The 26,377-nt window shown below is 40.0% G+C and overlaps 2 protein-coding genes across 15 annotated transcripts in view; one reads left to right on the plus strand and one right to left on the minus strand.

The window, feature by feature from the left end:
• Positions 1 to 8,458, minus strand: part of ERMARD (ER membrane associated RNA degradation) — a 28,338-nt gene extending 19,880 nt beyond the window's left edge. For 9 of the 14 annotated variants that reach the window (XR_014295145.1, XM_082634036.1, XM_082634037.1 and 6 more), the window contains exons 1-6: positions 6,105 to 8,428; positions 5,361 to 5,523; positions 3,897 to 4,036; positions 2,835 to 2,936; positions 2,457 to 2,546; positions 382 to 479 (exon numbers count right to left, since the gene is read on the minus strand). Coding sequence is in view for 13 of the 14 variants with exons in the window: in XM_082634036.1 (XP_082490162.1) it covers positions 382 to 479; positions 2,457 to 2,546; positions 2,835 to 2,936; positions 3,897 to 4,036; positions 5,361 to 5,478 (548 nt within the window). In the remaining variant the exon portion in view is untranslated. Of the gene's footprint in view, positions 1 to 381; positions 511 to 2,456; positions 2,547 to 2,834; positions 2,937 to 3,896; positions 4,037 to 5,360; positions 5,541 to 6,104 lie in introns of those variants that run through there. The other 5 variants (XM_082634027.1, XM_082634026.1, XM_082634030.1 and 2 more) reach the window with 4 other exon arrangements.
• A 126-nt stretch (positions 8,459 to 8,584) lies between these two features.
• On the plus strand, positions 8,585 to 22,726 carry DYNLT2 (dynein light chain Tctex-type 2). The gene is made up of 4 exons (XM_082633501.1): positions 8,585 to 8,720; positions 17,279 to 17,485; positions 20,264 to 20,422; positions 22,504 to 22,726. Exons 1-4 carry the CDS (start codon positions 8,613 to 8,615, stop codon positions 22,612 to 22,614), a joined length of 585 nt encoding a protein of 194 aa, XP_082489627.1. The 5' UTR covers positions 8,585 to 8,612; the 3' UTR covers positions 22,615 to 22,726.
• The last annotated feature ends 3,651 nt before the right edge of the window (positions 22,727 to 26,377 follow it).

The raw sequence follows: 26,377 nt of genomic DNA on the forward strand, positions 1-26,377 counted from the left end.
ACTTTCAAAAAAAAAAGTTTAAAATTAAGAAAATAAAACAGCATTAAATTGCAGAAAACTCCACGGGCTGTGGGGATGGAGCTGTGCAGTGGTCAGGAGGACCAGTGACATCTCAGAAACCTGTGAGCTTGAACCTCGGGTCTCCCACGTACCAGGGCGCTGTGCCCGTCACCACCTGAGCTTCTGGGGCGCGAGTCAGTGAAATCATAACCCTATCATCACGCCAGTCATTCTGCCACTAACATTCAGTTTTAGCTTCAAAATCCTGTCCCCAAACTCTCCTTCTTCTCAAAATACATCTTTCCTTGATGTGAAATTCAAAATAAAACAAACTCTTAAGTATATCAAAAAAGAGAGAGAATCCCTCCCACAGCACCTTACTTTGGAGGAATCTCTTGAGGCGCCGCAAAGCCATGCCACAGAACATTGCGGAGGTTGAGTCCGCACGGAGAGCCCACGAAGACCTTGAGCACGTCCATCTAGGTGGTGAGGAGGCAGATCACCGGGTCACTGAGCAAATCAATACAACACTGGGATCATGTGAGCTCTGTTCTCGGAAGTAATGGAACCAACGGTGTATAGTAACGAGAACAATAATACCAGACCAACACTTGCTGAGCGTTCAACATGTCAGACACATTTTGTGTTTATTTGTGACTCACTCACCCTCAGGACAACCTCTGAGGAAAGCACTATTATTCCCACTATGCAGAAGAGAAAAATATAAGCAAGGAGAGGTGAGACCAAGGTTTCAGAGGCCACAAAGCCACAAAGGGGGATGAGATCCCACCCAGGCTACACTGCTTTCATACCATACATCAACATGGCCAGTATCTAGATAAAACAAAACAGAAAGTGATAAACAGAAACTCCACAGTAAGCAGCGTGTGCTCGTGACAAAATACACAGGGCAGAACAGCCAGACCACAGAGGCTCCAGCCTCTTCTCTGACTTGAAGCTCACCATTCACCTGCTCTGTCCCTCCATCTACAGAGCAAAGACTCTCCCAATACAAGGACCCTGCTTATCAAACTGCAATAATTATACCTTTCCATGGGCTACCTCTGGGCCTGGAGCACCACACCTTAGAGGAGATTCAGAAAAACGGAAGCCATTCAGAGACTAAAAGAACTCAACCCCATGTCATATGAAAGAAGAGCTGAGCCTCAAGGAGACTCAGGAGAGGACTGAAGCTGTCTTCATACAACTTAAAGACTCACTGGGAAGAGGAAACAGATGCATTCTGGATTTCCCTCAAAGGGCAGGAAGTTATAAAGAGGGGTTTGAACTCAATGTCAAAAAGCTTGACAGCCAGTCCTTCGATGCTATTCTGGGAAGTCTTGGCTCTCACACTATTTTTAAATACTTTACTATTAACTTAATTAAATGTTAATGACTATAATATTAATAATTTAATATTGTTTTAAATTTAGTATTATTTAAAATTAATTGTTCATACCATCTGGACAATCAGAAATATATATGCTAACCAACTAGAAAAATTATCTGGGAACTAAAAGGGCTGCGGGTAGGCAAAAGGCTCACTGCACAACACAGGCAGAAAACAAAGAGCAGAAGAAAACGATGGAACTTAAGAATTCAGCGTGACACCAAGCAGTCTGTACTTCCCTCCACACCCTCCACCAAAGAAAACAATCCTTAAGCTGACAAGGGGTAAGAAACCACCGTAAGAGTGGGAAAGCTCTACTGACAACGGATTTCTTAATGTCTTGTTTGTAGTGTGCTCCCGGCTTGGCACTACCCTGGCTTCCTCCTTCACCTCAGCCTGGCCTTATTCAGTTGCCTGAAGGTTATTCACTGGTCTTAAATGAACTTGATCATGTGGCCTCTAGAAGGTTTGAAAACGTACATAGCTCTGCATGTTTTTTAATTGGCATCTAAATTTTTTTTCCACTGTAAGTTTGAACAGCTGCAAAAGGTATAATTTCTCGGATGTTAAAAATATTGATTTTTTAATAATAAAACTATAATATCAATCTTTAAAGGGTTAAAATTTTATTCTAGAAGTTAGTATTACAATCTATAACTTGCAGAATTAGTACTATAATTAATATGTAATCAGTGGATCAAAAGACTTCAAATTGCTCATCTGCCTGGCCCCCCAGAGGTTATTTTATCAGAGGCTATCCCACCAGAGGTCATCACATCAAAGGTTACTACTACACCTGAGGCTCTTATATCTGAGGCCCACACATCTGAGGCCCACACACCAGCAGTCATCACACCAGAGGCTATTATCAAACCACATGAACACTCAGGACAAGAGGGAGGTGTGTCTTTTGGCTGGAAAGGGGATGTGGGAAAGGAAAATATGCTTGAATCACTGAAATTAATTTTTTCCTAACAGAGCATCAATTTTTGAGGAACAGAAGTACAGCTAACATCGACTGTTTTGCGCTGTGTCTACTCCACCAGGTTTAGGTGAACAAGCTTACCACAGACTGCCCAAAGACTTGAGCGAGCTCCTCAGATGCAATCAGATCTCTTAAAAGAAAGGGGCATTCCTTCCCAATCAGTAAATACACCTAAAATTCAAACAAATATTGTGTAACAATCGTATTATAAGTCAGATGATGTTAACAAGAAAACCGCCCATAAAGCAAGTGTCTGTACAAATGAGAGGACAAAAGTAGCGAAGACACCGACGTTTTTGATCTCATAATTGTTCAAAAAGAAAAATATTTTAAAAATCTGTGCTAAGTGATTGTATAGGAAAATACTTAAAATCAAGAAATCTGAGCTAAACTGCAAAACAGGTTAATGTTCTTTCTGATACTTTACTGGACCAACAACGAAAGAGTCCTCACACTTACGTCAGCCAGGGCTCGCTCCAGACATGATGTCAGCTTCATTAAGCTAAGAGAAATAGCAAGAGATTGAAGACTTCCCAAGGCATCAAACATTTCACGAAATAACTGTTTAGAATAAGACATATGTTAGAATTTGTGTTCAATAAGTATTATTTCTCAAAGGCACAGTTGTATTAATGAAGTTCAAACCTCTGATGATTTCAATTGGCATATTTTAATGACTTTTTTGGTATAGGTAAACATTTTCTATATAAATATAACAATATCCGAAGAATCAAGAGAGATGTTTAACTCCTTAGGCGTTCAATATCTAAGGAGTTTTTGGAAAGTTCTTTATTTAAATGTTTATTAAAAGCAATAAATCTGGCATAATTGTAAATTGAAAGGTCAAATATTTTGACCTAAATCTTATTTCCCATTTTGATTAGTTCTTAAAAATAGATAAACATAAGGCAGCTCACCCTGCCACTTAAGGGAGCTACTACACAGGGAAAAGGGAACACCCTTCCACCCTACATTAGGAAATCCAAAGTATTTTAGAATTAGACTCTTTTATAGTTACTGCTCTACTGTAATCATTTAATGTTCCAAGTGAAATGGTTGGTTTGAACCAACCACCAAACCAATCATCAAGCCATCCAAAACAAGGTTTGGGCCCCAAGCTATTCCTCCTCCCTTCTATTCGCCCTCAACAAGCCAAGCATCCCCACCTCCGGTCTCCCAGTCCCACCGTCTCAAGAACACCTTACTACCGGTCTGTAAGGTCTTTCTTTTTTTCTGGAGCTGTCCATTTTTCTCTGTCCCAGGACCAGCACCCATGCACCAAACTAGGTCCCTAAACCCCAATCCTGACACTGCATCCAAAAACCTCCTTTGGTCAAAGGATGTCTCAGCTCAGGCTTTGCGGGCTTTGCAAACAGCGCCAACTTTGCCTTGCAACACTCAAGCCTTCTTACAGCTGAGGGCCCAGAGGATGGAGGAGACCCCTTTAAAATCAGCAAGTAATAAGGGCTTCTAAGTGGAATCTGCAGTCTTTTATTTCTAAAGGTTGTTCAAAAGCCGAACCTCTGGAACACCTGTCCACTGGAGCCCAGGTGAATATCGCGTTTCAAACTGCCCCTTGGTCAGAGACGACAAATGTAAGTGGACAGCCTGGCACACAGGGCCCAGCAGCCTCACGCTTCCCCTGTAATCCAGACCCTCGGCTTCAAGGATAAGAAAGCAAGTTAGTACCACAGCTCCACATCGTGTGATGCAAATGCCTAAATCATCAAAGAAAAAGGGCTTTAATTATGAAATTTCCATAAAGTTGGCAACCAGTTTATAATTGAACTTACAATAAAGATACTCATGCTGTTGAAAATAAGTTACATAGTGTTTAATCTGCTTATAAAAGAAAAACTCTCATTAGCGAGTTTGAAAAATAAAGAAAGGTTCAAAGAAGAGAATATTTTTTCATTTTTTCAATCTCTTTATCTGTTTGTACAAAATCAGCTTCATGTTGTTATATATAATATTTTAATCTGACTTTTTAATGTAACATTATTAGACTATGAGATTTCCAATGACATTATTAATACTAATAATTATTAATTATTTTGGAACCTATTTAGAATATGACTTTTTGGTTTTGTTTTTTTGATAAGTTTTGGTTGAACATTCACATGGTTCACGACCAAAAAATATAAAAGGGTGAAAGTCTCCCTCCTGCCGCCAGTTCTCCTTCCTATAGCAGCTACTGTTATAAATTCCTTGGGTGTATTTAGAAATATTTATACATACACAAGCAAATAATACAACTATGTGCTCCTCCTATTTTTTCACTCAGCCATACAGCTCAGAGAGATTTCTGGATCAGAAAGATGGGCCTCCTCACTCCTTTTCACCACTGCATAATATTCCCTTGCATGCATTTTTTTTCATAATTTATTTAATCAATCCACTACCGCTTGACATTTGGCTATTTCCAATGTTTTTTCTTTCTTTCTTTCCTTTTTTTTCTATTACAAAATGCTGCAGTAACTTGGCACAAACACACGTTCATACCTGTGACTGGGTCTGTCTTGTACGTTCCTGGATGGAATTACTGGGCCACAGCACATTCGCTTATAATTTTTACAATTATTATTATTTTTCCCATCCCACATCCCTACTTCAAAAGACATACAAGAATGTCTGGAAGACATTTAAACTAATTGTATGTAACACTGGTCATTCTATACCCTTAATTCATATGACTTCTATCCTCTTCCCTCTTCCACCCGGATCATGGGCCGTAAGCTGAGAGCCCCTCAGCCCTCACTGCCTCCCAACCCCTTCCTTCTCACACCTGGTTTTCAGAGACCAGCTTTCCCTTAACTCTCCTATGCTTCTCTGCCTCATTCCCTCTTTCCACACCAATTCCTTTTGTCTTTCAAATTAAGAAATTCCATTTCTCTTTCAAATGAGCAGAGAGGGAAATTATACAGGTCAAGACATTTTAAATGCAACAGTATCGACGGGCGTTTGGGCTTCAGAGAAAGTACAAACCTGATTCTGTATAAACCACACAGTCTGTAATTGTTGTCCAGCATACTTCACCATTTTGAGTTACAATACTACTGATATCGCAATTTTCTCTGGCTTCAAACCCGAGTTTACAAATCATATCATACACTGAAGGAGAAAGACACGTGGTAATAGGATCCTCTATCTGAAATATAAAACACACTGTTTAACATGAAGTAAAAATTAATTTTAGTATATATTTAAGTTACATGAAAATTCTATTCTGTCTATTCTGAGTATATTCTATTCTGAGTATAGAATATACTCAGGTATAGCTACTGTGTTAACACACTTTCCGAATGTCATGAGAACTATATGATTAAAACATTGTGATTAAATGTTAACTAAAGATTACTTATGCAAATATTTCCAAGTAAATGCTTAAAGATTTTTAATTACTTTATTAATCATAGTATTTAAGAATTTACAGAAGCTCAGTATATTTTATGGATAGTGCCTTATTCCTTTCAGCATTCTTTTGCTATCCTAAAGTTATCAAAATAAGCATTTTTTAATGAGGGGTGGGAAAACAGAAAATCAAGCATAATGAGTTAAAAGAGAAGCAAAAAGCATAATTCCGACTCCCTATATGGTGTAAAAAGCAGCAAACCACACTGCTTTTCCATGAAGGATTAAATAAAACCAAATTTTCATAATTTTCTCGACATTACACGAAGCTCATCTTATAAACCTGCAAAGAGATCACATTCTAGGTCTAAAACTGACCTGGGGTCTTTATGTGATGTATCAAGTTCAGGGATCTCTGTGTTCTAATATCAATAAGTCCTGGTAGCTCCCTGATTTGGAAGCCAGTCAGCTTAAGTTCCTCCATCCTGGTCAGCATCACCCTGTTATCCTGTCCACTATTCCTGTCCCCAAAGGCTTCACTTCCCCTTCTCAGGCCTGGTTGTCAAGCAATCCTTTCAGGCCCTAACAGGTGAGGTGCTGCCCGAGATACTCGTGTGGAATGTTCAGTGGTCCTCTGGGACACCTGCTCAGCCAGTCGGTGCACAACCCTAGGAGCACTGCTGGACGGCAGGGGAGAGGGGACTTGCTCCCGCTGCCTGCAGCCTGGGGCTTCCTGTGCGCTTCCTATTCCTTTGAGCACTGCCCTGCAGCAGCAGCGGAACTCAGTCTGCAGTCTTCCCGACACCTGTAGGCCCAGCTTTACCACCGAATGCCCACCACAGACACAACACCATGCGTCAGTGCCTTCCCTTCAGAACTCTGCTTCCCAGACTTGCCAGGCCCTTACACATAGCTGGACAGCACAGTTTCCTCCTTAGACCCCTGAGTTTCAGCCATGCAGGTGCCCTCCTCTAAGTTTCTAAGCTTTAAACTTCCGACCACTTCCCTTAGCTCCCTCAGTCCTAGGGGGAGTGACTGCTTCCCGCAGCTGCCGTGTCCACGATACTACTTGCAGAGATCTCTTTTTATCCTTTCAGATAACTAGTTAACAATTTTTACCTAGTTAACTCTTTATACCAAATTATCTTAGTGCAAAATCTAGTGTGGTTTGTCTCTGGACTAACACAGAAATATAACTCTAAAAGGTCACATTCACATCAAAAGGGACTCCTTGCATTTTTAAAAAGGATTCGAACTCTAAAGGAATGAGCTGTAGTTCTGGAGTGACAGGTGACAGGCAGAAATGATATTTCTGCACAAAAGCCCATCTACACCACCGGCAGAGTGGGCCCTGGATTTGGCACCTGAAGTTGTAAAAAGGGTCTCTTTTGCTTGTAGACACTGGATCAACACAGTTGTCCCTCAGACTCAACCAAACAGTAACATCTTACAGCACAGAGACCACGTCTTATACAACGTTGCATCCCCAGGACACAGCACAGACCCTGGCACACAATAAATGAAACGTAAGAGTTACATGAATGATTGGCTCCTCCTACCCTGAGCTGCAATACACCCCTCCAAGTCTCCAAGACCTTCAGATCTGAGGAATGGCTATATTCTACCCCTACCAACACACATACAATTCTACAAGTTGGCTTCTAGGTTAACTTTTAAGCCCATACTCTGTTAGACAATAAAATCCAACCTCAAATCAACAAACATTAGATGCTGCAATGCTCTGTCACTCATGACAATAAATACATCATCCTGTGTATTACACTCAGGAACATGCCTGTCCCCCCCTAGAAGCCAGAAACCCTGCATGTTTGTGTGCATGTGTGTGCACCTCCCACGTCATTTTTGATACTTCAGTGTCTTGTCCAGAGCAGCATGGGGTAGTGCAAACGGCCTGTGCTTGAGAGCTAGAATGATCTGAGTTTGAATCCTTTCTCAGCCTCTTTACCTCTTGCCTTGAAAACGTTACTTAACATACCTGAGGCTTTTAACTGTAAAGCGGTGCAAAATATTATCACCTTCTCTGGTTGCCGTAATTAGAGATAATACTTGAAAAGCACCTAGCACATAGTACTCAGAAAGTAGCAGCTAGTGCTAAAACTGCTGACAGATGACTGACATTGAACTCCCTGAGACAGGAATGTAAGTAAAATCCTTATTTTGAGGCAACCCCACTGAATCCGATCTACGGTCAGTTAATGAGACCCTTGTGATTTAGTTTTACGTTATCAAAATGGCCTAAAAATGTCCAATGTAATTCTGACTTGCAAATGTGAGCCAGAGGCGAGTATCTACACATACTTCCCACACTGCTCAGGGTACCACCTAGTGAAAACTTCCCTTAGGGGCGAAAGCCAGTCAGAACAAAAACTATAATCAACGCCGCGTTGTGCCTGCACGCCCCCGGCCCCGGTGAACAGCTCCGGGCCGTGGCTGTCGCGGCCACAGAGCCTCCACACGCGCGCAGGGCGTCCCCTCGGCCCCCACACCACGTCCTCGCGGACTGCAGCCGGGACCTCGGGCCCCAGGAACGACGTGGAGTCGGGCGGCGACAAGAAGCAGGAGGGCGGGGCGGGACGGGTCCAGCAGGCGCCCACCCAGCGCAGGCACGGCCGCCCTCCTCCGCCGCCGCGGCACCGGCTGCGGCCCGGACGGCGCTTCCCGCGCCGCACTCCGAGGGGCGCGCTCAGAACCGGCGACCGCAACTCTACCTCCATGACTTTCGGCGCCCGTCCGCGGCGCCGAGGGATGACGCAAGCCACGCCACATCACGTCACGTCACGGCCCTCCCTGCGGCGCACTTCCGGCTTCCGCGGCGCAGGCGCGAGCGAGAACCTCTCGCGGGAATCGTCCGCGAGAGCCTGCGCGATGGAGAAGTGGGGCCAGGCAGGGAAGCCGTCCTCGGCTGTGGCGCCTCAGCAGCCGCCGGTGACGCCTCGGAAAGAGAGGAGGCCTAGCATGTTCGAGAAGGAGGCAGTGAGTGAGGAGACTCGGGACGAGGGCCAACCCCTAGGCTGCAGAGCTCCGGCTTTTGTGGTGTAGACCCTAGACCACCGCGCTAACTGACTGAAAAAGCTTCTTCAGTTCTCTTCAGCTTTGTTCTGCTCAGGTTTCCTAAGAGGCGCTTTCCCCAGAAATACGTAATTTTAGTGTGTGTACTGCCACCACACAAACCGCAGCTTTACTAGCCAGAAGTAGGTGTATGTGTGCTGTGCTTCAAAATAATAACAATAATGTTTGGATTGGATGTACCAAGCAGAACAATGGGATGTTTTGAGTTTTTGTAAACAGCAGCCTCAGTATTTGAAGAACATACGAGAAAGTTAAATTGAAAATAATTCTGTTCATTAACTTACTGTCTGAAATTAATGCAAAATGACATTCAATTTTATTGGTGGTATAACACCATGATTTCTTTATGAGCATAGTGTGAAAACCATTACAGTACAAAACTGTAATGATAGAGCTGGGACTTCTGGTCCACTTGCCTATAATTGTTTCTTTTCATACCTACTTCGTGGGACCCATAATCAACAGGATGAAGGAGAGATAATAGGCAAAACACTAATTTTTGAAGATCCTTATTTCAAATAACAGAATCCTTCCCACCCCACCCCCCCCAAAAAAAGTCATGGCAGCATTTCAGGTTCTAATGACTGCTCTTTGGTGTCTACATTTTACAGAGGAAAGAGAAACAAAAGGAGGAAAAATAAATAGGGCAAGTTTGCAGAACCAAGAAAAAGCACAGCAAGGCTAGAAACCTTAATATATTGGATTTTAAATTCATGCTCCCAGAAACTTTGTTGTATTGCCTCGTAATAAGTCTGAGAAACAGGTCGCCTGCAGTAATGAAAAATATTTGTATTTTGAGGTGCCTTTTATAAACTTACTGTCTACTGAAGGTCTGAAGTCTTGAAAAGTGAGGAAGTCTGAATCCAAAAGGAGGGGATGACAGATAGGTTCACTTGGTAGATAGGCCAGAATCTGGGGAAAGGGGGACATGGACCAAGGCAGTTCTTGCTTATTTGCTATGAATGTGATTAACCATAGCTGTCTTTAAAATCTGGGCTTCTACAGGTAAGAAATTTGAATTGGGAAGAGACTGAGAAAAGATTTCACAAATGCTCACTAAATGTGCCTGAGGGCAGTGAGTCACTAATTAGTCATTCCTAACTTTCAGGTAGCTGATTATTCTCATGATCCTGAGCATAAGAAAGATTAGGACACACAATTTAATGGTTATATATGTCTTTTGATTTTCTCTTTCCTGCATCCATTTATTTTCTTCTACTAGTAGCAACTCAGTTTTCCTTTGGAGAATTAACTAATTCCCTATTGGATAGAGTTTTGGTGGGACTGTCAGTCACCTTCCTTAACTTTGTGGTGAGGATGAGACCAAAACTAGGCTGATTAGATGAACTCTTCCTGTAATAATTAAAGAAAATGGTTGAGATTAATTTAAATTGAAGGCGGCATACTGAACTGCCTCAAGTGTCAGACTCTTTAGGCTTCTCTCCCATTTTGTGAGCTACTCCATATCTTTCCAATTAGTTATATATATGGTTAACAAGATTCTGTGCTTGTTGCTTGCAACCAAAGATTCCAAAACCTTAAACAAATTACCGAAAATTGAAAACTTGGTTAGTCTCACTTGTCTATGTACATTTGAAAATCTTTAATACTAGCAAACAGGTTTTATAAATACATTAATGTAATGGAATCTCATGACCATGCTCTTTTTTTCCCTAGGATTGTAGGCTCAACATAAGGAAATGCCATATCAATAGGTTAAATAATTAAACTCAGATTGTTTTAGTAGATACCAAAAAGTTCTTCATATTTAAAACTTATTTCTAATTTTTGGAAGTGACTACAAAGATTCTTCCTTAATTAAGAGATAAAATACCCTTAATAAAGAGAATACTAAATCAAAAGCCAATATATATATGGAAGAAATGGCAGAGATGTGAGCTTTCAGCATATTAGAATCTATGATTGTTTTTTTTTTTTTTTTTTTTGCTGTACGCGGGCCTCTCACTGCTGTGGCCTCTCCCGTTGCGGAGCACAGGCTCCGGACACACAGGCTCCGCGGCCATGGCTCGCGGGCCCAGCCGCTCCGCGGCATGTGGGATCTTCCGGGATCGGGGCACGAACCCGTGTCCCCTGCATCGGCAGGCGGACTCTCAACCACTGCGCCACCAGGGAAGCCCTATGATTGTTATTTTTAAACCACAAATGCATGCCCTATGCCCAAGGAATTCATTGCAGTTGAGAGCCACTGTTAATGATATAATATAGTTGTATCCCTTGGGTGTATTGTGAGAGGAAAAGAAGATGGCAGTACCCTAGAGAAGCATTCTATTAATCGAAAAGAACAAAATAAAGATTTCACTTTTAAGAGGTTTGGAGAGCTATAATGCTCTTCCGCAACTAAAACATAAAGCGGTCTGACAGATGATTAAAACAGCAGGTTTATTTCTGATTAAGGACTTCTACTAGAAGCCAACATGGAGTAACTTCTACCAGAAACTACAGAAAATTACACAAAATGTATGAAGTATTTATTTCCACTGGCTGGATGTAAGGCAAGACAGGATTGTGATCTTTGAAAGATGAGAAACAAGAAAGGTGAGCCCCAAGATTTCCCCTAATGTACTGCCTGGTGAGGGCTTCCAGCCCATACCTTATGAAGATGTCTCCCTTAGTTGAGAATGATTTGGGAGTCAGGGTATGTCAGGGTGATATAAGAGCAGAGTATTAGAGAGGAGAGCTGTACAAACAGTTCCCAGGATCTGCAGAGGATTTTCCTCAAGTCTTCAGCTTAGTACATCAGTGCATCTGGTGAGGAAGTCAGGTGTGGCTAGAGAAAGAACCACCCAAAAGAAACAGAACAAAATCCTTGAACTCGCACAAAATAGACTTTTTTTCCCACCAGTAAGAGTGGAAAACCATGTAAATCATAGAACATTGGTTAGAGTGCTAAGAAGTGTATTGTCTCAGTATTGGGGGAAAAAACCTCTAGACTTAGGGTTTTCTCTAGTTTGGCCTATCAAAGCTTAAAGACACGCCTCGAGAGGATTACAGTGTTTCCAAGTTACTGCATTCTAGAAGAAAGCTCAAGAATGCATGTGGGAATACAAAAATATACAGCAAAAACAGAAGGTAAAATTCACAATATCTGGTGTTTAATTAGCATACCTTCAAAGAAGCAGAATAGTACAACTCAAAATGGAGAGAAGAAACAAAACACCCAGAAATGATAAAAAGATACAAATAGTATTAAAGGACACTAAAGCGGTTATTATAAAACAGTTATTGTATTATATTAGTTTTCATCACATTAAAGCAATTATAAAATACTGATATTATAAAAGAGTTAATATTATGTTCTGTTCAAGAATGAGGAGAGGGAGTTCCCTGGTGGTCCAGTGGTTAAGACTCCATGCTCCCAATGCAGGGGGCCTGGGTTCGATCCCTGATCGGGGAACTAGATCCCACATGCCACAACTAAGGATCCTGCATGCTGCAGCTAAGGATTCTGCATGCCTCATTGAAGATCCTGCATGTGGCAACAAAGATCTCGCCTGCGGCAGCAAAGATCCTGCCTGCTACAACTAAGACTTGGGCACAGCCAAATAAATAAATAAATATTTTTTAAAAAATCAGAAACGATTAAGCGTGGTAAATCCAAATCAAACCTCTAAGATGAAAAATATAATGTTGGAAATGTAAAATAAACTGAGTGGAATTAACAGCAGATTTGACACTGCAGAGCAGGCTTAGTGAATTTAGAGACAGCAATAGAAAATCTGAAATGAGCTATGGGAAAATTTCAGGCAAAATTTTATTATCTTTGGAGTCCCCAAGTGAAGAGAGGAGACAAACTGATCAAGACTTGAGAGAAAAATAAATAAAATCAGAAATTAGAAGAAATTAAAATTGATACCACAGAAATACAAAAGATCATAAGAGATCACTATGCCAACTAGTTGGACAACCTAGAAGAAATGGACAAACTCCTAGAAACATACAACCTTCCAAGACTGAGTCATGAAGAAAGAAAAAATCTGAATTGACTGATTATTAGTGAGGAGATTGAATCAGTAATCAAAAACCTACCTAAAACAAAAGTCCAGGATCAGATGGCCTCACTGGTGGATTCTACCAAATATTAAAATAAGAATTAATACCAATCCTTCTCAAACTCTTCCAAAAAAATATAAGAGGAGGGAACACTTCCAAACTCATTTTCAAGGCCAGCATTACCCCAATACCAAAACCAGCCAAGGACACCACAAGAAAAGAAAATTATAGGCCAGTATTCCTGATGAACATAGATGGAAAAATCCTCAACAAAATATTAGCAAACTGAATTCAATAGCACATTAAAGAGATAATGCACCATGATCAATGGGAGTTTATACCAGGGATGCAAGGATGGTTCAACATCTGCAAATCAATCAGTGTGATACACCACATTAACAAAATGAAGGATAAAAATCTCATGATCAAAAAAAAAATCTCATGATCAAATAGATGCAGAAAAAGCTTTGACAAAAATTAACACCCATTTATGGTTTTTTAAAAAAACTCTCAACAAAGGTTATAGAGGGAGTGTACCTCAACATAATAAAGGCTGTATATCAAAAACCTACAGCTAGGGCTTCCCTGGTGGCTCAGTGGTTGAGAGTCCGCCTGCCGATGCAGGGGACATGCGTTCGTGCCCCGGTCTGGGAAGATCCCACATGCCGCGGAGCGGCTAGGCCCGTGAGCCATGGCCACTGGGCCTGCGCGTCCGAAACCTGTGCTCTGCAAGGGGAGAGGCCACAACAGTGAGAGGCCCGTGTACCGCAAAAAAAAAAAAAAAAACTACAGCTAACATCAAACTCAATAGTGAAAAACTAAGCTTTTCCTGTAAGATCAGGAAAAAGACAAGGATGCCCACTTTTGCTGTTTTTATTCACATAGTCCTGGAATTTCTAGACAGAACAATTAGGTACGAAAAAGAAATTAAAGGCATTCAAATTGGAAAGGAAGAAGCAAAATTGTTGCTTTTTGTATATGACATGATATTATATATAGAAGATCCTAAAGACTCTACCAAAAAAAACCATTAGAATTAAAAAACAAATCCAGTATAGTGGCAGGATACAAAATCAATATAAGAAATTCTGTTGTTTTTGTATGTACTAATAATGAACTATCAGAAAGAGAAATTAAGAAAACAATCTCATTTACGATTGCATCAAAAGGAATAAAATACTTAGAAATAAATTTAACCAAGGAGGTGAAAGACCTGTCCACTGAAAACTGTAAGACATTGATGTAAAAAAATTGATGACATAATAGAAATATATTTCATGCTCATGGATTGGAAAAATTAATATTGTTAAAATTTCCATAGTATCAAAAGAACCTACAGATTGAATATAATACAATCCCTATCAAAATTCCAATCCCTATTCCAATTCCAATTCCAAAAAAAAAAATCTGATGAAAAAAGTGGGCAGAAGATCTGAATAGATATTTTTCCAAAGAAGACATACAGACGGCCAACAGGTACATGAAAAGATGCTCAATGTTACTAATCATCAGGAAAGTTTCATATCAAAACTCACAACTGTTAGAATGGCTATTATCAAAAAGACGAGATAAGTGTTGGTGAGGATGTAGAGAAGAGAACATTTGTGCACTGTTGGTGGGAATGTAAATTCATATAGCCACTATGGAAAACAGTAGAGAGGTTCCTCAAAAAGTTAAAAATAGGACTACCATGTGATCCAGTAATTCCACTTCTGGGTATTTATCTGAGGAAAACAAAAACACTAATACAAAAAGATATATGCACCCCCATGTTCATTGCAGCATGATTTTCAATAGCCAAGATATGGAAATGACCTGAATGTCCAATGATGAATGAATGAATAAAGAAGATATGGTGTATATATACAAAAAAGAGTGAAATCTTGCCATTTGCAAAAACATGGCTGTGTCTCAAGTACATTATGTTAAATGAAATGTCAGAGAAAGACAAATGCCATATGATCTCTTATATGTGGAAGTTCACAGATGCACAGAACAGATTGGTGGTTGCCAGAGGTTGGGGTGTGGGGAAGGGGCTGGAGAGTGGGCAGAATGGGTGAAGGGGGTTAAAAGGTACAAACTTCAGTAAAATAATTATAACAGTATGCTCAAGTGTGTTTTATTCCAGGAATGCAAGGTTGGTTTAACATTCAAAAATCAATGTAACTCACCATATTAACAAACCATTAGGGATGAAAAGTAGGATGGAAATTGGTAACATTTCTACCTAAATTAAAGCAGCTCACCCAGTCATGGGTCTAGCTGGATGATAACATAAATCTAAGATGATGTCCTGTCTCTGTAAAGCATATTCAGTGGTGGAACAGAAAATATGTACTTCTTATAATTAGATGTCCAGAGGAGAGGTGGGGAGATTCTGCACTAAACATGCTCTTCCTCTTCCTAACTTGCTTATCACATAAACTCCCTCAGAGAGGAACAAATCAGAGGGCAAAGAAGGGGAAGCATTGCTCCAATAACAGTTTCTGCCACATAGAAACATCAATGGTAGAGAATAAATATTTTTCCATAGCATTCCTGGGAATATGATGTTTAATGTATACATTTTAAACTACTGGTCTATGAAGTAAGGTGTGAAAAATGAAGAGTGATAGAAATATGTAGAACTGTAGGAAAATCAAGATGTAATAAACATTAAAATTAATAAAATTTTAGTAGGGAACAATGGTATTTTTATGTTATACAACTCCTAAAAACATAAAATGTGTTTTTAAATCACCTTAACTGGGACATTGAAAGAATATCAAAGGAATTAATGCTTCAGAATAAATTGAAAGAAATCTTTGTAACATAAAAAATTAATTGTAAATAAAAGTTCTTCTGTAAATAAAGAAGCAAACCATGTTCCTGGTTTGAAAAGCTATTGTACAGTTATGAAGTTATTTATCATTAACATTATTTGTAAACAAGTATTTTAAACTATAAATTATTACCTCAGGCCCTGATCTCCCTATAATCTATTCACCATACAGCAGCCACAATAATCTTTTAAAACTGTAAATTAGAAACTATCACTTGCCCGTCTAAATCCTTCCAATGGCTCCTCATCGTTCTGAGAATAAATTTCAAATTCCTTTTCAAATTCTACTTAGACCTACATGATACCTTTTTGTTTTTAATGTATTTATTTTATTTATATGTATTTGGCTGCGTTGGGTCTTCGTTGCTACGCGTGGGCTTTCTCTAGATGTGGCGAACGGGCTACTCTTCATTGCGGTGCGCGTGCTTCTCATTGTGGTGGCTTCTCTTGTTGCGGAGCACGGGCTCTAGGTGCGCGGGCTCAGTAGTTGTGGCGCATGAGCTTAGTTGCTCCGCGGCAAGTGGGATCTTCCCAGACCAGGACTCGAACCCATCTCCCCTGTATTGGCAGGTGGATTCTTAACCACTGTGCCACCAGAGAAGCCCCATGATACCTTTTTAACCTTATTCTGTTACTACTATTTTCCTCACTCTAAACGATCCAGACACACCAAAGACACGTCTATTCTCAAAACATGTTCTTTGTCCTTCCTATTTCCTGTTCCTTTTAGACTTCAGCCCAAACCGGACTGAAGGGACTTCTCCAATTATTCAGTCCAAATTAGGCCCTCATGATGAGTTTCTATCAAGTCATGTGATTTTATTTGTATAGCAATTACCACTATTTAAATTGGTTTATTCATTTCACTATATACGTTTTTATTGTCTATCAGTCCTCCTCCCCACTAGAAGGATAACTCCATGAGTGCAGAGTCCTTGATTATGAGTTAATACAAGTAAAACAATTAATTCTTGGTTATTATAATGAAGTTCACCACTGTAACTTCAGAACCTAGAGTACTTAACTGAACCATAGTAGCCATTAAATAAGTAGTTCTTTAAGACAGGTTGAATGTCATACAATAAATATTGAATGTAAAAAGCACAGAAAGATGTATATACCAAATCAATACACTTTGTTATCTTTTCAATTTAAGACTTGCAAATGTGTTATGTAAATAATTATTATTTATTCAAAGATAAACTAATTAAAATTATAAGACAATAAAGGATAATATTTTCATAATGTCAGGGCAGGGAACATGAAAGGTTTTCCTTACATACCAGTCTTCTAGCCACTCAGTTGCCGTCTCAGGGGCCACTCTTGTTTCTAGTTCTTTTGCATCTTCCGTGGATGTTCTAAATATATGCATTCAAATTTGTGTTTGTGTGTATTTGTGTTTATAGATAAATAGATAGATGATAGCTATATTCTTTTTTCTTCTTTTACCAAATTGATAGCCAGGAGTGAATCTAGGATTTAGCAACCACATAATCATAGAAGTCTTATAATGGATTTCCAAGCTTTGTGTCAGTCCTGTCCCATTGCACCAGGGTTCTTAAAACCGAAATTTCATTTTACAATTAAAAAAGTAATCTCTCTCTTTCTGTCTCTCTCTCCCTCCTTTCAGTATGCACAGATTTTAAGAGAAAGACTGAGAGAATCAGTTCATGATGTTCAGTACGTAGAGCCACCATTTGATGACTCAATTGCTGACACAGGTAAAGAATGGAAGGGTGCCCTGGCAAAACTGAAGTTTGCTAATTCATACAGAATGGAGCCATTGAAGAAATTCCAGGCTTATTCAGTAGAAACGAAAATCCAGCAGATATTAAAGGTAGGTTGATAGATATATATGATAGCAATATCTTAGCTTTGGGGGTTTGATAACTATATTAAGATTTATGGCAGTATAGTTACCCTGATTGATTTTTTTGTAGCTTTTATCTCTGAAAATATGAAAGTACTTTGGAGTCATACTCAGTAATCTTCATGTTGATGCTATGATTAAAGCTAGACCAAAAGGAATATTCTTTTGCTATTTCATTTAACTCTTAATTATCCATAAATTATTTATCCTTCAGGTTCCATGTGTCTCCCATATTTGGAGGAATGAATAAAAAAACCCATATTGAATATGTGTGAAAAATTGATTCATGACGACACTAAAACATCTTAAGAACAGGCAATCCCCAATTTATGCATGGGTTTTCTTCATTAAACCAGCTGGAATCTAAAGTTCATTTAAGACAGTCTGAAACTCAGACACATGTTTTCAGGCTAGTCCAACAAAGCTTCTTCAATTTTACAAAATTAATACTGTAATACTAATACCAATATTAATTATACTAGTGTTGATATCTGAAGACTACATGGTTCAGATGGAAAGAATTCCCTTCACCATCTTTCCTGATAAAGGGCCAAATTAAAAACTTTTTAATTATAGAATGTTTGTTTAAAGGACCACTTTTTCTGAATCCCCTTTTCACCTTTGGGCACCCAGGATTTTTCTGATGACCAGATTCCGTTTGTGGGACTCTACCCAGCCTAATCTCCCTCCCCCACCTCTAATTTACAAGATGCACTCCTTTAGTAATAACTGATGTAAGCTAGCTATTGGGAAGAAAGCATATGTTTAGTTTATTCTGTATAAATGATTAATGTCCCTTTAATTGTATCAAAGTTAATTCTTAAATGAATTAACCTTTATTAATACAGAAGAATATTTACAAAACCCACCCTCCAACCTCCCTCCACCACCATAGACATAGATACATTTCTAAGCTGAATTAATAATTATCAGATGATATTTGGTAAAGATATTATGGCTCATAACTTCAGGAAATAAATTCAATACAATAAAATAATTATTAATTCTCTGATCTAAACACTAATAGCAAGCATTTGTGATTGAGTATACATTTTGGTGTGTCTCTCACTCAGCCCTACCACATAGACTGAGTTCAAGTTTATTGAATATAGTAGAATTTCAAATTGTATTTGCATGTGATAGCTTATAGAATTGCATTGAGCATGATGGGGCCTGGAACAGCTTATTGGAAATATAGGTGGAAGGCTAGGGGTCATAGAGAGGCTGGGGATTTTCCTTTGCATTTAGGGATCATTGAACACAGTTCTAGACACAGAAACCGTATATACTGATGGAGCTTATAGGTATCTTCCTATAGCATGTGCTCTTTATTTATTAAAAATGAACACTTATGTAGATAAAGCCTGGGATCTCTTAGGCAGATTCAGAAGGGAGAATGGATGTTACTAAGTGTCCAAAAGATTGAGCCAATTGCCTGAAGGAACTAAATTCTTCTAGACCCAGTTTAGATCCAGAAGCATTCTAGAAGGGAACCAAAACCAAAAAATGGGTAATTTATTTGATTCTACCTGCTTATAAAATTACCAGGTAGGCATCCATTTGTTGTCATTAGAACTCAGAACATTGGTTAATTTATCATTGGTCTGAGTCAGTTAATCAGTGCCAGGTGGCACCTTCTCACCAGCTGGTTCAGGTCTGCTTATGGTTTGTTGGAAAATGTAGTCCTTCATGGCCCACATCTGTCTCCCCGCCTGCCCCCAGCTATATATTAATTTAGTAACAAACATGAGAAATCTTTGATTTCCTTGATATTCTCCTGGAGGCCACAGAAAAAAAGCAGTAGAATGAGAAGCCATAGAAACAGGATTAGAAAGAAGTGGCCTTTAATTTGTGGAGACAAGAAGACAGGAATAGGGACTTCCCTGGTTGTCAGTGGTTAAGACTCTGCCCTTCCAATGCAGGGGGTGTGGGTTCGATCCCTGGTCGGGGAACTAAGATCCCACGTGCCACGTGGCCAAAAAAAGAGACAGGAATAACATAATGCAGGCTCTGCTCCTGAATTTTAGCAAATATATAAATTGGAAAAGCATTTAAGATTCTCTACCTAAGAATTCCCAGAAGCTTTGTTTTAAAATTCCTCTTGTGTCTCCCTAATAACTGCTTGGCACAGTAATCTAGTAAAGGAAAACTTAAGCTTAAGGGTTGCTAACGAAGGGCAATTGAACATAATTTAAAAACCAAACTAGGGCCTCCCTGGTGGCGCAGTGGTTAAGAATCCACCTGCCAATTCAGGGGACATGGGTTCGAATCCTGGTCTGGGAAGATTCCACATGCCGTGGAGCAACTAAGCCCATGCGCCACAACTACTGAGCCTGTGCTCTAGAGCCCGTGAGCCATAATTACTGAGCCCGCGCGCCACAACTACTGAAGCCCGCATGCCTAGAGCCCATGCTCTGCAACAAGAGAAGCCACCGCAATGAGAGGCCTGAGCACCACAACGAAGGGTAGCCCCTGCTCCCTGCAACTAGAGCAAGCCCGCGCACAGCAACAAAGACCCAATGCCGCCAAATATTAAAAAAAAAATAAATAACTACAACTAAATTTTCTTCAAAATTATTATTGAAATAAATTGGTAAACATATCAACCATTTGATATTATTTGGTTAGAAACATGTATATTTTTCAAAAAGTTATATGTATTAATCAGACATATGTTCTACTTCAATTTTTGTTTAGAAAATATTTGGTTTGAAAATTAAAATCTTTTTCTTAATTTTTTTAAAGGAAAACCTTAAAGATGTCAAATATGATGACAAAGTCTTCTCTCATTTGTCGCTTGAATTAGCAGATCGCATATTGTTAGCAGTCAAAGAATTTGGGTTCCACCGTTATAAGTTCATTATAAAAGTATTATTCATTCAAAAGACGGGTCAGGCAATCAATGTAAGTACCTCACTGATAAGCATCTACCAAGTTCAGCTATGAGGTCTCCCCTCTAAGTGACTTGATATTTATTGCAATGTCTCAAAGGCACTTCCAGATCCTGAGGTGCATCTTGACTGAAAGGATAATTATGTGAACTATATTTTCTTTCACTATGAATTATTTGAAAAATACTAAGCTAGAAATGGTAATTTTCTGTTAATTTATTAAATTGTATGGGTATTCTGTTCCTTGATCATAACAGTTTTGACAATTTAATGTCATTTAATAATTGATTAACCAGTAAATTTATTTAGGGCACTAAATAGTGGGTATAGGTACTGAGGAAAATACAGAAAATTATATGACATGGACCATGATTGCCAAGGAGTTTTTACTCCAGTCAAGAAAATAAAGCAACACAATTTAGAGTGTAAGAAAATAAAATGATGCGGAGAATGTAATAGCCTAGGTTTTAGCGTCCAGTTGGCCTGGATATGAATCCTGGCAGCAACACACACTGCCTCTGGCCTGGACATAGTTTTTTCTTCTGTAAAATGGGGATGATAAAACTTACTTGCTAGAGTTAATGTGAAGATTTAATAAGATTATCCGTATTAAAATCCTTAACAGAGTGCCCAGCCCAGAGTCCTCAATAAACAGAAAGGCTTATTTTTTTTTATTCAATAAATATTTATTGAGCAATTCCTACATGAGAAAGGCTTATTACTATTACTTACAAGTAAGAGTGCCATACCCCGAGAGCTGTGTGCGTTTCTAATGAGTAGAGCGCGAGTGTGTGGGGTGGGACAGTCTGAGGGGCTCCATGAGGAAGCCCAGCGGGAGGACTTGGCTGGGCGGAAGGCTGCCGCCCACACGGCAGTCAGCAAGGCTCCGGGGAGGACAGAATTACACCACAGCCCACGTGCACACGCGGGGACCGAGACGCTTCTAGATGGTGACGAGTGCTCCACGGACGGAGTGACTACTTGGGATGTCTGGAGACGGGGAAGGGCCTCTGATGTCTGAATGACAAGAAGAAACCAGCCATGCCAAAGATCAGGGAGAATGTCCAAGCAGAGAAAACATGGAGCGCAGAGACGCTAAGGCGGGCGAACTCACTGTGCTCGACTAATAACCAGAGAGGTTGTGGTGTATTTAGGTAGCCCCACCCCAGAATTTAGCAGCCTAAGACACCAGCCATTTGTTTGCTCATCATTCTGTGGGTCAGCTTAGCCTGGATTAGCTGTTTGGATTTTCTGCTGGTCTCACGGATGCACTTGCAGCCATCCAGTGACTCAGCTGGACCTAGAGGTCCACGACGGCCTCACTCACAGGTGTGACAGTTGGTGCTGGCTGTTGGCTGGGGCACCTGGGTCCCCCTGCACAGGAGCCATCATCCTCCAGTGGACTGAATGGGCTTCCTTACATGTGGGGCTCCTCAGAGCATTCCAGGAGGTGAGAGGAGAAGACCTCTTAAGGCCTTTCTTGGAAGTTGTACAGTGTTACATTCTTTTGCTCAGAGCAAGTCCCAAGGCCAATTCATATTCACAGGGTGGAAAAATAGACAGCCTCTTGATGGGAGATGCCACAGAGGATTTTTGACCATTTTAGAGCCACCACAGAAAAAGATTATGTGTGGCTTTGCAGGTGAAGCAAGGAATTAGGGTTTCTCTTTTAACAGCCTGCTCACAGAGTCAATACCATTTTTTAATTTCAAGACAAACTTTTGGTCGAAAATCTTTTAAGGGTGGGAAGAATAATTCCTTATTATGGACTATAACACCGCAGAATAGTACTGCATGCAGAACTACTAGACCCAGATTACAGAGTGCCTCCTGTTCCTGCCCCCGGACACTCTCTGCTAAGGGAGGCTCATTCTGTGTTAGATAACTTAGCAGCTCCAGTAAAAGAAAAGATGGACCCAGGAAGCATCACTCTCAAGTCTTCTCAGCAAAGGGAAAATTGGACAAATTACTTGTAAAATATAACTTTCTGAGATAGTGATGCATCTTCTAAAAAGTATCAAACTTGTATAGATTTAAAAATTACTACTTAACATGTTCGATCTAAAGCGGGTCTTCTAAACATTTCTCTCATAGATTGCCAGCAGATGGATCTGGGATGTTGCGTGGGACAGCTGGGTTGCTGCGAAACATGAAACTGAAACTTACGTGGCATTGGCCTTAGTATTTGCTCTTTACTGTGAATAGCTTGTTACATGTACTAAAGAGTGTTCACTTCTCAACTTTTCAAAAATACATGAAATTTATAGATTTGTGAACCTCATAGTAGTTTTGATTAGCTATTTTTTTATATCTCCAACTGAAGCTTCTTAATTGTATTCTTTTAACAACAAAGTTAAAGCTGGATTTTTACCTTTATACTTACTAGTTATCATATTTATTAACATTGTATTACCCCAAAGTATAAGAGGTATATGTATATGCCTTTTTCATATATATATATATACGAATACGTGAATGCTTATGATGGATTATAATATGGGGGAATTATTTATTATCCTAGTTAGATTTAAGAAAATTAGAATTTGCTACAGGATGTTATGATGCAACCTTGTAAAATGTTAAATTAAGTAAATGTTAAGATAGATTTTTGGAAAACTTCCAAAGGCAGATATCTTGAATGGTATCTTAATATACTACATGCATTCTTTTGAAAGAAGTCACCAAGTTTGAAAGAAAGATGTTGATATATTTAATACTTCCCTAACTAACACCTCTCCCTCCAATCAAAACACTTCCAAGTGTGCAGTCTTTCTATTTGCTAGTCCATTAGTTAAGCTCTTTTTAGCTGCAAGAACCGAAAAACCTAACATAATTATTTTTTAAAAAGAGGAAAATTGTATTTCTCAGGCATTTGATCAAGGATCCGGGTTCTTTCTGTCTTCCTGCTCTCCCCTCAGATTCTATATACACGAGTTTAACTTGGTAGAATTTAACCACGTTCTCATGGCTTTATCATCATGATTCACTCCCTGAGCTGGGTTGAAGCTCACCTTCCCTGAAGCACACGGCCATGTGGAGAATGGAGACCACTGTCAATCGGGGCTTCTCCTGCAAGGGGGCAGGGGGTGGGCTTGGTGGAGCCAAGCAGTAATGTCTGTGATAATTCATACTATTTTCGAGTTATAGTCAGAACTCGAAGACACATGCCAAACTTAATGGACAGTAAAAATACTGATTAGTTGAATAATCTATAAACAGGAAAACAGAAAGACAGAAGAGAGTTTTCTTTTCACTTGTGTGTTTTAATGCGTTGGATAATCCAGGACTGGCCGTTCCATACTACACAGCATAGACATGATAGTTGTAGCCCAAAGAATCTTTAAAGCAGGATTTATTGTTTGCTAACTTTGGTCACAGGAAAATCAGTAATAACAAACCTAAGAAGGGCTTCTGATTCCCTGCTTCTCAAAGCTTTATAGCAGTTATTGACCATCGTTTACATGGCTCACAGAACTCCTCTGTCATCCCTCCCTCTCCTCCAGATGCATTCTGAGTTTCTTTCCTTAACAAGGACCTGACTTTTCCCTGAGGAAGAGTCCCACTGCAGCCCTCTCAAGTAAAAGCTGGTTTTTCTCTCATCCCTCATCGCTAATGCCTCAGAGCCAGGAGGTAGGTAGGCAACCCCACTGACTGTAAAAAGCTCTGGCTCTGGGAAATTTATGCTATCTGGATATACAGTTCTTTACTTCTGTGTGTCATTGTTGCCTACTAGTCCCCTGGCCTGTTCCTTCTCATTTCTTGAAAACCTGAGCTACTGGATTGCAAGCTTCATCTCCAGTCAACTCCTGCTGTCATTCTTTGTGACTTCAATATCCACGTAGATAATCATCCAATAAGGCAGCTCTCGCTTTGCACAAGTTGTAGTTAACTACAGTTTAGTTGAATCACACCAGTCCCCCAACAACATGGTTCACATTTCAGTGACCACAGTATGTTAACCGTGAGTAACTCCATAAAGTACAAACTCCTCAGCCAGCTCTCCAGTCCTCAAGTCACTATGTAAATAGCAGGTGGGCGTCATGAGCCTTCTGTCAAAGTCCGTCAGGCACTGGTCACTGCACTTGTGGTATTCAGCTCTTCAAGGTCACAAGACAGCAAAGCATGTAGTTGTGTTGCCTCCTTGTCTCCCAGTGACAAAACCACATGATGTTTTACAAAAATGGACCACCAAAAGAGGAAATGGGGCAAAAAGAGGTGAAAGTGCATCAAAGAAGTAAGAAGTGATGATGCTAGAAATGAAATTGGTTAGGAAACTTGAACATGACAACAGCAAAACCAAGATAAGATGAGACCTAAGCCCGCATGGAAGTACTGCAGGAATCATGGGGAGAAAGTCCAATAAGTAAGAAAAATCAGGTGAGGTTGCGTCAACATCTTTTAGCTTAAATTGTCGAGGAACAGAAAGCCGCTTGTGGTTGTGAAAGACTTTCTTCTACTTTGGATAGAAAACTGTACGGTATCTGCTGTTCCACACCCGCAGATTTAACCAGTGGCAGATGGTATAGTAGTGTAGATATATTTAGTGAGAACAATCTGTATAAGTGGACCTGCACAGTTCAAGTATCAACTGTAATAATAATTTTTTAAAAATCTCAATCAGTTTGGCTAACATTCAGGCCAAAGCGTTGAAGTTAGTTACTCTGTTGAAAGAAAACTGTAATTACAAAGAGACACAAAAACAACCTTTTTCTGCGAGTAAAGCCTGGTTCCATCATTTTAGGCGTCGACATGAACTGATTCATGTCGACCTATCTGGTGAATCTGCTGTGAAATATGCACCCAGATTTCACAGGTTAGTTACAGACAGTGGTTGTGAGAACAGGATGGAGATGTCCAGAGGAAAGGAGGCTAATGAGACTTCATGTTAAAGAGACCCTTGGAGGTTACTTACCACATCGAACATGCAAAAGATAAAATGCTGGAAGCCGTCCAAACTTTGAAAGAAGTATGACAATTTATCAGGGCATAAGAAAGATAAGTTACAGGATGAGAAAAAGGCAAGCACAATTTAAATTACTCTTGGTAAAGTTTTTAAAAGAAAATAGTAATTCTCAATGTTTGTCGTGTTTCAAATTACAGTGTGCTAAATATAAGTTTTACACTGAAAAAATGTGTATATGTGTATAATTGTCAGTAAGGGGGTTTTCAGTTTTTTAACGCAAGTTTTTTAAAGTTGTAGAAGAACTCTACTTTCTCTCTTTGATTAATAAGATTACTTTGTACGACTCCAGCTTCCATGGTGGTTTGTATGGCCCTGGGCTATCATGCAACTAGGACTGTCTGTGCTCTAGGTTCCCAGTTCCTTGACCAGCTCACATTCAAGGACCTTTCCATCTAGCACACGTTGGGCATCTGCTCCTTGGTTCATCCTGTAGACCTTGTTAGCCTCAAGATCAGTATGACCTCTGAAATCTCAGTTTCGAGCAGGTTACTCTCATGCAGTGGTTTCCTGTCCTTCTAGCTCACCACCTGGCACACCCTGAAGACAGTCACTTTTCAGTCTTGTTGAGTCCTCCCGCTCACTGACCTTCCTCGCTCTTTCACAGCTCTGTTTTCTGCCTCAGATCTCATGGCCCATCTTCATAACTGCTGTACAGTCACTCCCTGACAAACACACTCCAAATTCCTTTGCCCCTCTTCTTCCTTTGGGAACACCCCTTCCCGAACAATCCGGAATCCCCTTGTCTGCTTTGTCCAAGCCAGAGTTCAAATACCTGAACTTGACTGACTGGTTTCACTTTAAATTCATGACCACAAACCTCCAGTGGGCAAACACTTGGCATCCTAGAAGCTATGTTTTCCTATCCCCACACCTCCTCTCTCCCCCAGTTCCCTATATTCCTCTCCTCTGCTCACCTTCAGCTTATGATCTCACCTCATACCTGATCAAGGAAAGAAGTATCAGAGGAAAAATCCCTCAAGTTCCCACCACCAGATCTCCAAAGCT

Source organism: Mesoplodon mirus (assembly GCF_964341445.2).
Source record: "Mesoplodon mirus genome assembly, chromosome: 10".
Taxonomy (NCBI): domain Eukaryota; kingdom Metazoa; phylum Chordata; class Mammalia; order Artiodactyla; family Ziphiidae; genus Mesoplodon; species Mesoplodon mirus.